We start from the raw sequence: 12258 nt of genomic DNA on the forward strand, positions 1-12258 counted from the left end.
ACATGCAAGTATGCGTTCCTTTATGTCCAAGGACGGCAGAAAATTGCCCGGATGAAGTGCAGCGACCACTGAGTGAATCGATTCCATCATGAATTTTCATACCCTCACAAAGGTGTTGAGGGCCTTGAGATCCAGGATTTGACCGAAACCGTCCTTTCGGGACTACAAACAGATTGGAGTAAAACCCCTGAAACCCTTCCGGCACAGGTACTATTACCCTGCACCTCAGCAGGTCCTGCACTGCCCCCAATAGGGCGTTCCGACGAGCCGGAAGATAAAGGTTTGAGGGAAAAAAAAAAAAAAACTGTTTAGTGGTCAAGAAAGAAACTCTTGTACCCTGATGAAACCACTTCGCAAACCCACTGGTCGTAAAGTAGGGAGGTCCATCGAGCTGCAAACTCGCGAAGGCGATCCCCCCCACCAACCGAGAGTCGGGCGGGGGCAAACCTTCATGCTGCTGCAGATTTGTTCGCAGGCTTGTTCTGCTTGCAAATCCAGCTGGCCCCTTGTCAGCCTGGGAACGCTGCGGGCCCAGACTGACGAAAATACTTCTGAGCAGAGGAGGGCACTGACCTACGGTGTGGCGCCTTACACTTTCTGGATTGTAAAAATAAGGTACACTTACCCCCAGTGGCATTCTTATTAATGTCATCCAGCAAAGCTCCAAATAGCCTCTCACCCTGGAAGGGTAAATCTGCCAGAGCCTTCTTGGAAATTTGGTCCGCGGACTAGCATTTTAGCCACATTAGGCAACATAGTACCACCGCAGATACTGAGGCTCTGAAGAGCAAGGGAGCTGTATCCAAAGCTGCATCGCCGACATACGCAAGGCCATGCACCAATTGGTCAGCCAACTCCACACAGACCGTGTTGCTTCTCCAGCTTGCAGTGCAAAAATGTTGCCCACTCTGTAAGAGTGACACCAGGGAAAAGGCAAATACTGGTCGCAATGCTGACCGCCAGCATGGTGAACATGGACCGGGCCACAGCTTCAGACGTCCTGTGAGTAGAGTCCATAAATGCAGGGGTCCCTTCCACCGGAATTGCGGTCAACTTGTTCAACCTAGACACTGGGGGGTCCACAACCAGGGGGGGGGGGGATGACCATTTTTTCAAAAGGCTATCCTTAAAAGGGTAAACGGACCATCATGCGGTTTAGGACCGCAAAAGGTCCTTTGTGGCTGTTCCCATTGTCTATAAATTTCTCAAAGTAAGACAGATAAGGAAAAACTTTAGCAGTGCAGGTCAACTTGCGGGACCCAAAATGGACCCGCACCTCAGCAGATGCCCCAGGCGCATCCTCCAATTTGAGGGTTTCACGCACCACAGTGATAAGTGCCCCCACAAGTGCCTTCTCCCCAGACACAGAGTCCTCACCACTGTCCGAAAGGTCACGATCCGTGTCCTCTGACACCTCAGAACAGGGGCCCTGCGCCAGGCCTGAGTCTGAATCAGAGCTGTCCCAGAAGATGTGATCTGCCATTCACGCCGTAAAGGAATAGCCATCTGAGCGCTAGAGACCAAAACCTATGTGAAAGCCACAACAAAATTGCCACTGCTCTCCTGAGCAGCTGAAAGACAATGGCCGCCGGCTGCAAATACAATAGACTGAAATACAGTGCGGCCCCAAGAGAATGGCACAGAATTTGAGGTAAAAGAAGGCCGCAGCCTCCGAGCGGAGGCCCCCCTTAATGGCAGCAGACCCCACACAGCCCCCAGTACCGGACCCAGAGCCCCCCAGGGACCCCGGAAAACAGCAGGATCAGCAACGCATGGGAAGGAGGGGAGGACGAGGGGAGAGTGAGAGACCCCCTTAACTACCACCCCAGGAACGCCCAGCTGCTCCCTCCTGCCGGAGCAGGAGGAACCTACTTACCCGTCCCACGGGGACCGCTGGAAGCGTTCCTGACAGACCCACCGCCGTACTAGTATGGGGTAGCCGTCGACCACATTACATGTTTAACCATTTAACACGTCTGCCTAGTCCTCTCCCGAAGGAAGATAACCCTACTGTAATTATTGGAGCTGTGTCCGTCCATGAACGAAAGAGAAACATTTGGCGATTTCAGGCCCCCCAGTTTACTTACCTGAGCCCTTGAAAGTTCTGCATCGAGAACACGCTTGATGTTCCGCCGGTCTTCTAAGCTCTTCATTGGATAGATTGATGGCAACGCAGCCATTGGCTTGTGCTGCTGTCAATCAACCCCAATGAAGGCCGGGACAGAGTCCTGTAGTCATCGGCTTATGGGTGCCGGATACAGACTTGGGAGGACACTCGCAAGCAAACCCCCTTTGGAGAGCGCTTCCGGGGGTGGGGGTGGGGGGGATTTAGGGAGAGGGAGGGAGAATTTATAAGACCTCATCTGGAATATGCAGTTCGGTTTTTCGGCACCAGTTCTCAAAAAGGAGATAGGGGAACTGGGGAAAGTGCAGAGAAGGGAAAACAAACTGATAAAGAGGCATGGAGGTGCTCAGCTATGAGGAAACAGAGGCACTGAATCCATTACAAAAAAATCTGAACAAATGAATGGGGTGGGCAACTACATGGCAAATGGTGCAATGTAGAAACATTTTTAATAATGCATTTGGGTGGCAAAAATATGAATGCAATCTATAAAACGAGGGGGAGAAACTCTGGGGGAATCAAGGATGGAAAAGGACCTGAGGGTCCTAGTAGAGCAGGGGTCTCAAAGTACCGAACCGCGGACCGGTTATAAATGGCCCGCAGGCAGGGCGGCAGTTGCCGCGGAAGTGGGGGGTAGATTTTCTTCACATGCAGAGTAGCGCAGGAAGCGTCTGTAATAAGTTCACTTGTCTGTCATGTCACGCTGCGGCTGCTCCCCGCCCCCCCTCTCTTCTCGTCCATCCCTATTTGCTTGTGATATCACCTGGGATGGACGAGAAGAGAGGGGGGGGCCGCCAGGGGGCGGGGAGCAGCCGCAGCGTGGCATGAGAAGTTAACTTATGACAGACGCTTCCTGCTTTACTCTGCATGTGAATAAAACCACAAGTAAACGCTGACCTGTGCCCCATGTATCCTGATTGTGCCCTTATGTGCCCCATGTATCCTGATTGTGCCCTCATGTTCCCCATGTACTCTGAGGTGCCTAGTACTAGTGGTCAGTATGCAGTCTAGTGGTCAGGGTTAATAATGCATCCACTGACACCAGTGCTAATAATGCGTTGGCTGACACCAGTGCTGGGGAGTTAATAATGCGTTTACTGACACCAGTACTGTTTTTGAAGTTTGAAAGTATGCATGCGGCCCCCCCAAAACTCATCTTATGGCCCTTCTTGGCTTATGCAATTTCAAACAGATCTTACCTCCCTGGAACATTTTTTTTCCCCCGACACACACTTCCTACCCACAAAGTATCTCAACTAGATGGGATTCTGAGAGGAGACCTCCAGAGGGGAACTGCCGTATCCTCCAAAATGGGAAAAATTTCTAGCTACTTTCCAAGAAGGATTGTAAAAAAATATTTAAATTTTCACGTATAAACTATCCATGTCTTTTTACATTTCAGAAGAGCTATACGATTATATCCCTATGGTACTGGACCCCAGCTGACCTACACCATACATACCCCTCTACATCTAGAAGCCAGGGGCTCCAATCTGCACATTTGGTGGAGATGTAGGCTCCTCTCCCCATTCTTGCAGAACATATATACATCCTATGTGTATATCCGACATTCAGGCTTCACCCGAGGTCGGACTAGTGTCAACGATCCCTGGGTTCATTTCCAAAATCAAAAAGGGCATGCTTATTACCAGTCCGGTTAGCCATATCCCATCACTGGATATTACCTATACCCCCCCTCACCTTTTGGAGTGAGCCATCATGGCAATAGAAACCTTGGTTGCAGAGGATAGCCTGGATCCCAAGAAAGTATGCACTGTGTGGATGTGCTGGCAGGCCTATAGTGAAACCTAATAGTGGGATAGTATGTCCATCCTTCCTATGGTTTCAATGGGGCATGTGCCATTTCCTTTTTGTGGTGGCTTTTGAGCGCTTCTCTGGTATTTTTCTTTCCATTTTCCAGTTTTGTTTTTAATTGCAAAATATAATATAAAAAAAAAAAAAAAGTCTGTTACCTTCCATCCTGATCCAGTTCATTATTTTATACTGCGTTTTTGGGTATCGTATACGTTAGCTTTCCATTGCCCCGTTTTGATCTTTTATGGTATATATATTTTCTCATTGACAGCATGACTTATGGAAAGTCTTTACATTTATGTTCTTATATAGGTTTATACACCAGTATTTGTTTGAATAAAAAGTTATTTGGCTCAAAATATAGAAGTATATAGCAAATGTGACCAGGGAGTGGGTAACAAATTACATAATGGCAAAGCACACAGGAGATTCATTTATTGCTTACCCATCAATTATAATCTGATCATATTGAGCTGGCTTGTCACACACCGGACAAGTCCATGTTGGTTTCTTTTCATTCATTTGCAAATAGAACACTGCATCAAAGCACTGGAGGTGAGCACAGGTCTCTGCTCGACAGGGTACAGTCAGGCGCATCTTGACAAGCTGTAGACAAAGCAAAGTTAGAAATTAGTTTAGTATAGGCAGCCCAATTAGATTAGCATATACACAGAAAAAAAAAAAAAAAAGGATTACTTTAAAATTCACTTCAGCCACATTTAAAATAACCCAGCTCCTCTCTGCTCGCTGTATTACAAGACAACCTTTGATTTTTGGCTACATACAATTCAGATTCATAGCTCATGCTTTCATGATGTGTGAGCCAACAGCAATTTGGGAATAGCCATTCAGCTGGCCATGGATGTAGCAAATCTTGGGTTTACCTCCCAGTAATCATGTTCTGCTGGCAGGGGAGACTACCCATGGTTGCAGAAAAAATAAATAAAAAATTGCATCATACTGGTGCGTTTTAGAGAGAAAAAAAAAAAGTTACTGGTTCCTAGCATGCATCTCAAGCCTTAAATTCCAGGTTGATTAGTGTATACCTCTAAAGACTGAGATTTTAGTTCACTTCAAAAACCCAGAACGGCTGCAAACAGTAAAAGGTTTCTCTATTCCTTACTTTCATTGATGGACACAGCTCTTCTGAACCATAGGGTTACATCACCACCTACAGGAGAAGGACATTAGGCAGAAAAACAGCACTGCCTATGGGCAGTCCTAGCTGGTTTAAAACCCCCATCTGCAATCCAGTTCTGCCTAGTGTCAGGAGAAAAAAAGGACCTAGTTCCCTGATGGGACCCCTGGTTCAACAAGGGAGAGCATCAATCAACAGCCAGGCGAAAAGCTGGATAATATAGATCCAGTGGTCACCCCAGCCTGGTCAGCGAGCGCATGCAGACCTTTAGCCAAGCGCTCGGTCAGCTGCAACTTGTCCCATCCTGGACCGGGGGCAGCCAGGATGGGACAAGTTTGTCACAACGCTACTCCAGCTGACCCCCCCCCCCCCCCCCCAATTTCGGTGGTTAGGTGGATCTGTCTTGGGAGGGTTACCCACAACCTATGTTAGATGCCCGTTCCAGAGTGCGTGTGGGGCGTAGGTACTCCCCGGGGTAGTTGGTCCCTTTCTGGTTTTCCTCCTCCCCGGGTCTGTCTACCCCCTCATAAAGTGGCAGTTAAAGTGGTATTCACCTGAACAAATCTCCCCCCCCCCTCCACGATCCAAATGTTCTAGGGGGTTGCTACATGCCAGGCCACAGGCTTTTGCAGCCTTGGACTATTGCGGTGGCCCCACATTTGATGTGGACAGCCACCCTATGTGCAGCTGAGCTGGTGCCCTTCCCCTGTTGGGCAGTGCTGCAGGGTGGAAGCTGTATCCAGTGCTCCATGTTGCTTTTACCTCCTCTCCAGTTCGTTGTGCAATGGTCTGTAGCTGTGGATGAGGACACCTCCCTGAACATACTAAATGTGCTGAGCTTAAACTTAGTCGCGTCCTACTTTTCAGGGTTGGAAAAAAAAAAAAAAAAAAAAAAAGTAAAAAACATTGTACTGCCTTATAAAATGTTGACTTACATGCATAGAGGTTGCCCACCTAAATGTTCTAGGATATGAGATTGCTGGATATATTTGATGGCGAGACCCAACAATGCGCCTGTTCTGTAGCAATTAGGGGTCAGGATCGCACTGCATCTATGAACTCAAGTCATAGGATTGATCTTACATTTCTCTTTTTATTAACCTCTTTACCCACCGGGCTTGTTTTTCAGATTCAGTGTTTACGAGACTAAAACATTTTTTTTTGCTAGAAAATTACTTAAAACCCCCAAACATTATATATATTTTTTTCTAACACCCTAGAGAATAAAATGGCAGTCATTGCAATAATTTTTGTCACACCGTATTTGCGCAGCGGTCTTACAAGCGCATTTTTTTTGGAAAAAGAACACTTTTTTGAATTAAAAAATAAGACAATAAATTTGGCCCAATTTTTTTACATATTGTGCAAGATAATGTTAAGCCGAGTAAAATGATACCCAACATGTCACGCTTAAAAATTGCACCCGCTCGTGGCATGACGTCAAACTTTTACCCTTAAAATTCGTAACTTTGGTGGTATTTGATCACGCCTGGGGTTTTTGTTGTTTTGCTTAATAAAAAAAAAAAAATACAGAAAATATATTTTTTGTTGGTTATAAAATTTTGTAAAATGTTGTTTTCTCCTTCACTGATGGGTACCAATGAGGTGGCACTGGTAGGCAGCACCAATAGGTGGCACTGGTGGGCACTGAAAGGCTGCACTGACTAGCAGCTGCCTGGGCACCAATTGGCATACCTGGTGGTCCAGCATGGTCACCATGGCGGCATCCTGGTGGTCATCCGAGTTGTGGGTGATGTGTCCTTCCATGAACTCAGAGAAAAAGGATTTTACGGTGAGTATAAAAATCCTATTTTCTTTCATGGACGGACAGCCTTAATCTTGACAAAGTGGGACATCCCAAAGCAGTGTCAAAATGAGGGGTGGCAACAGCATAAAATCAAACTTTACCCCAAAACATAAGAGCTCCTCAACTGAGGAGTTGTAACTCTATACAGCCGTCTGCAAATCTTTGCGGCCGAAGAACCATCCTAAGATGCACTCACATCAAGTGAAAGTGTAAACAGCGACTAGGTCGCCGCCTTACACACCTGGGAAACCGATGCTTGATGTCAGAAAGCCCAAGAGGCAACAATTGCCCTGGTCGAATGCGTCCTGACAGGGAGGCGCCCGACCCTTTATGGCACAAGCCCGATCACGATCTGTCGGATCCACCTCGAAATGGTGGCCGATGAGACCTTCTTGGGACCAGCCACCAAAACAAACAGCGAGTCTGAACTCCAGAACGGAGGAGTAACAGACAAGTATACTCTCGGAGCTCGGACAACGTCCAAGGAATGCCACGTCGTGTCCTTAGGATTCGACGAATGAGGACACAAGGATGGTAGCAAAATGTCCTCCTTGATATGGAAGGTCGAAATGACCTTAGGAAGAAAAAGGTAGCGGAGGACGGACCGGAGGGGCCACATGTCGAACCCCCTGTACAAATGTTCTCACTAGAGTGAGCCGCCAGGGGTCGCTGAAAAAAAAAAAAAACCCAGGGCAGATATCTGCCCCTTAAATCGTACTTAAAGCAAGCTTTTGGTCCAGTGAATGAAGTGAATCTCTCGCGCAACTTTGAGTATGTGGATAAATGCGTCATGGTACAATAAAAACAAAATCTGCTAAATCTTGTGATGATGTTCACCGAAGATAAAAAAGTATATATAAATAAATGATTAGCGCTAAAGTGAATAGAAACATACAAATCGTGCTAACACCATGTGGCGTGGTGCTGATAAAAATCTCACAAGCAGTATAATACAAACATGTAGAATAAAATGAACATAGATAAATATTAATATAAATAAATATCAATATAAATATCAATATAAAGTGCTCCTGTGCCACACAGTGACTTAAAGCAAAAACGTGAACTGTTGCTGGATACAACGACTCTATATAAAAGTGCAACACGTGTCTCCTAGACCATCAATGTCCGTGATGGAGATGGTTCAATAATGCAAAAAATAAAGAAAGAGGAAAATAAATTGTTGCCAATAGATGAGGGGGTAAATCCTCCTGACAGTCCAATTTTTTTTTTGGTCCACCCCTTGTTTAGTTGTAGTATTGAACCATAATGGTGATCCTCCACCTGTCTCCCAAAACTCTTACCTCACTGATCCATGTATTAGGCACATAAGAGTGGTGTCAGCTTCCATACAACTGTGGGGTATCCAGATGGATGGTGCACTGGTCTCCACGATCCGGTATCCTGAAATACGGTCACTTACTATTTTACAATCCGCTGCCGATCTGCATAAATATTCAAAAAAGATAGTTTATAAAACTGTCTACACCGTTGTCATTTTGCTTGTGGGCATTGTGAAGCCTACAGGCACTTACTTCCTGGAAGTCTTGGATGGGGAGTGATAATTGGACAGCGCACTGCATCCTGGGAAATTATGACACACATTTCCCAGGAGCATTGGAGGGAGATGTCAGAATCCTAGGTTGTTTCAAAGGCAGATTTCGTGGGACCGCATAGCAACAGGCAATTCCAGATGAGTAAAAAAAAAAGTTTTTTTTTTTTTTTTTTACTTTAGGTCTAATGAGCACAATAATGAAAAAAAAAAGATTTGGGATGGAAACTCCACTTTAAGTAACTGCGTGGCACAGGAGCACTTTATATTGATATTTATATTTACTTATTTTTATTTATATTAATATTTATATATATTCATTTTATTCTACACATTTGTATTATACTGCTTGTGAGATTTTTTTATCAGCACCACGCCACATGGTGTTGGCACTATTTGTATTCACTTTAGCGCTAATCATTTATATGAGCTTTTGGTCCACCCCTCACTGCAAGAACAGCAGGACTCTGGAAACCAAATAAGTCAGCGGATTCCACCTCATTTCCTTGCAAAAGGCCAAGTAAGCCTTCCAAGTGTGATGGTAAATCTTTCTAGAGGATAACTTCCTAGCCTTTCTCATGATAGGAATCGCAGAATCCGATAGGCCCCAGTCTTAGTACCTGGCTTTCAAAAGCCATGCCGTTAAAGCCAGTGACCGTAAAACAGGATAAAGTATGGGACCTTGTGACAGCAAGTCCTCTCAGCAGTAGACGCCAAGGGATGTCTGCTACTAGACGCACTAGACAGAGCTTTAGAGGAGGGTAGGCATAGATTAGCCAGTACTGACTCCACAGTGCCACCAACGCATCTGTCGTGTCTGCCCCATGGGTCTCTTGACCTGGCCACAAGCCTCAATACCTACCGATTGAGTCGAGACGCCAGAAGATCTATGTCTGGCGTGCCCCATCTTTGGCAAAGGAGCTGAAACACATCCGGGTGCAGAGACCATTCTCCTTGGTCCAGCATCTGGCGACTCAGGTAGTCCGCTTGCCAATTTTCCACGCCCCGAATGTATAGGGCCGGTACGCTCCTTTCTGCCCACCTCAGGATGTGAGCAACCTCTAAAGCTGCAGCCGAGCTTCTTGTTCCTTTTTGATGGTTGAACCATACCACCACCGTGGCGTTGTCTGACTGGATCCTGACTTGACACCCCTGTAGCCTCTGAGACCATGTGGAGAGGCACAGCCTGATCGCCCGAAGCTCCAGGACATTGAACTGCAAGTGGAAATCCTCCGGAGACGAGCGACCCTGGGTCGACTGAACGCCCCAGACTCCCCGCCCCCCAACTGGTAAGGCTGACGTCCGTCGTGATGACTATCCAGTGAAAGGGAACGAACGACTTCCAGGACAGAAGTGCCGGTGGGGTCGCCCAAACTAGGGAGGTCCTGACCAGGTGGGCTCACCCGGATTTGACAATCCAGGGATTATGGGCACTTGTCCCATCTGGACAGAATTTCCTTCTGCAACACTCGTGTGTGAGATTGCGCATATGGTACCGCCTCGAAGGTGGCCACCATGAGGCCCAAGACTTGCATGCAAAAGCAGAGCGACAACCATTTCTGGGATGTCAACTGCCGCACCGCAGCCCGAAGGGTCTGCAACTTGTCCACAGAGAAAAAACCTTTGCCTCTGAGGAGTCCAGAATCAACCATTACTGACTTCTGAGTGTTCACATAGTGTAAACATAGCAGGGATCACAACAAACATGGCCTCCGAGTGGTCAAAACCAATGCGGCCACAAGAATATGGCCGCCAGTGCAAATAAAGCAATACAGCATGGATCACAGCAAAAATGGTCACCGACAGCATGGAGCAGGACACACAGGTAAGCAAAGTCTTATGGCAGCTAAAAACACTGATCAGACGTATCTCACGGTTCCCCACAGGTGAAGCCCTCCCCAGGGGAACCCCTGCCCCAGCAGCTAGCTCAGAGAGCCTAGGGAGGGAGGAGGGAAGGGAGGAGAAGGGAAGGATAGAACCCTTTACTCACCTCTCCAGGAATGCCCAGCTCTGTCTTCCTGCCGAAGCAGGGGATTACTACTTACCCTTCCTGCGGGATTATGCTGGAAGCATCCTAGACAGACCATCTTCTGCATGGTGACGGAGGCGACTGTTGACCAAGCTGCTGCGACTCGGCCCTATAGACCGGTCATATGCATCCCCTGGAGTGTATAGCTCACCGGCCACCCGTAGAGCAAGGGGCCTGTTGTGGACTACCCAGTGCGTAGCTATGGTCGGCACACGCTCGATGGCTGAAACTGGGGGGGGGGGGGGGGGGGGGACTACAAGGATCTGGGATCCGGCCTGTTGCCCAGTCGGCAGTTGATCGAAGATCACAGGAACAAACAAAATAAAACCCCAAAAATATAAAAACTTGAAATAAAACCTCCAGGCCTATGGGCCCGAAGGGAGCCATGTCTTCTCCTTAACTAGGCCGAATTTTTTTTTTGCTGCCGAGTGCAGGCTGAGGGGATATAGCCAGCAGTAGGACCTGGGCGGGGCTGTTCAGCTTTGTTGTTTCCACTTTCTGCCTAGTCACTCCTAAAGGAAGACAAATAGCCACTTTGTCAAGATTAAGACTGTGTCCGTCCATGAACGAAAGAAGCATATAGTGTTTGGGGATTCCCAAAAAAAAATATGATTTTTGCATGTAGGAGAGGAGTGCCAGAATAGGCCCGGTAAGGAAGTGGGAAAAAAGGGGTTGTAAACCCTAATGTTTTTTCACCTTCATGCAACCCAATGACGAGTCCTACAATGGTGGACTTGGGAGCGCGCCCGCAAGGTAACCCCCAGGCTTCTCCGGGGGGGGGGGGGGGGGGGGGTACACGATACGGGGGGGGGGCACAAGTACAGTAACTCATTAATACCTATTAACCTCTTGACCACTGGGCACTTAAACCCCCTTCCTCACCAGACCAATTTTCAGCTTTCGGTGCTCTCACAATTTGAATGACAATTACTCAGTCATACAACATTGTACCCATTTGAAATTTTTGTCCTTTTTTTCACACAAATAGAGCTTTCTTTTGGTGGTATTTGATCACCTCTGGGTTTATTTTTTGCGCTTTAAAAAGAAAGACTGAAAATTCTGTAAAGCATAAAAATAAAAACTTGTTTGTCATATTAGCAGGTTATTTCTCACACACAGCATATGCATACCACAAATTACACCCCAAAAGACATTCTGCTATCCCTCCAGAGTATGGCGATACCACATGTGTGCGACTTTTACACAGCGTGGCCACATACAGAGGCCCGACATGCAGGGAGCACCATCAGGCGTTCTGGAGCACCCAGGCCAATTCTGACATTTCTCTCCTACATGTAAACATCATCATTTATTTGCTAGAAAATTACATAGAACCCCAAAACATTATATATGCTTTTTTAGCAAAGACCCTAGAGAATACAATGGCGGCCGTTACAACTTTTTATCTCGCATGGTATCTTCGCAGACATTTTTTGAACGTGTGTTTTTAAAAAAAAATGTTTTGTGCGTAAAAAAAAAAAAAAAAAAAAAAACAGTCAAGTTAGCCCAATTTTTTTTCATAATGTGAAAGATGAAGTTACGCCGAGTAAATAGATACCCAACATGTCACACTTCAAAATTGCGCACACTCATGGAATGGCGCCAAACTTCGCTACTTAAAAATCCCCATAGGCGACGCCTTTAATTACTTTTATTGGTTACATGTTTTTAGTTACAGAGGAGGTCTAGGGCCAAGATGATTGCTCTCGCTCTAACGTTCGCAGAGATACCTCACATGTGTGGCTTGAACACTGTTTTCATATGTGGGCAGAACATACGTATGCGTTCGCTT

At 46.6% G+C, this 12258-nt stretch overlaps 1 protein-coding gene across 1 annotated transcript in view; it reads right to left on the bottom strand.

Annotated features, from left to right (window-relative positions):
• Window positions 1-12258, bottom strand: part of PIAS4 (protein inhibitor of activated STAT 4) — a 175179-nt gene that overhangs the window by 17293 nt on the left and 145628 nt on the right. The window contains exon 9 of the mRNA XM_040322570.1: window positions 4386-4546. Within this exon, the coding sequence (XP_040178504.1) occupies window positions 4386-4546 (161 nt within the window). The remainder of the gene's footprint in view (window positions 1-4385; window positions 4547-12258) is intronic.

This window comes from Rana temporaria, chromosome 1 (genome assembly GCF_905171775.1).
Source record: "Rana temporaria chromosome 1, aRanTem1.1, whole genome shotgun sequence".
Lineage (NCBI taxonomy): Eukaryota > Metazoa > Chordata > Amphibia > Anura > Ranidae > Rana > Rana temporaria.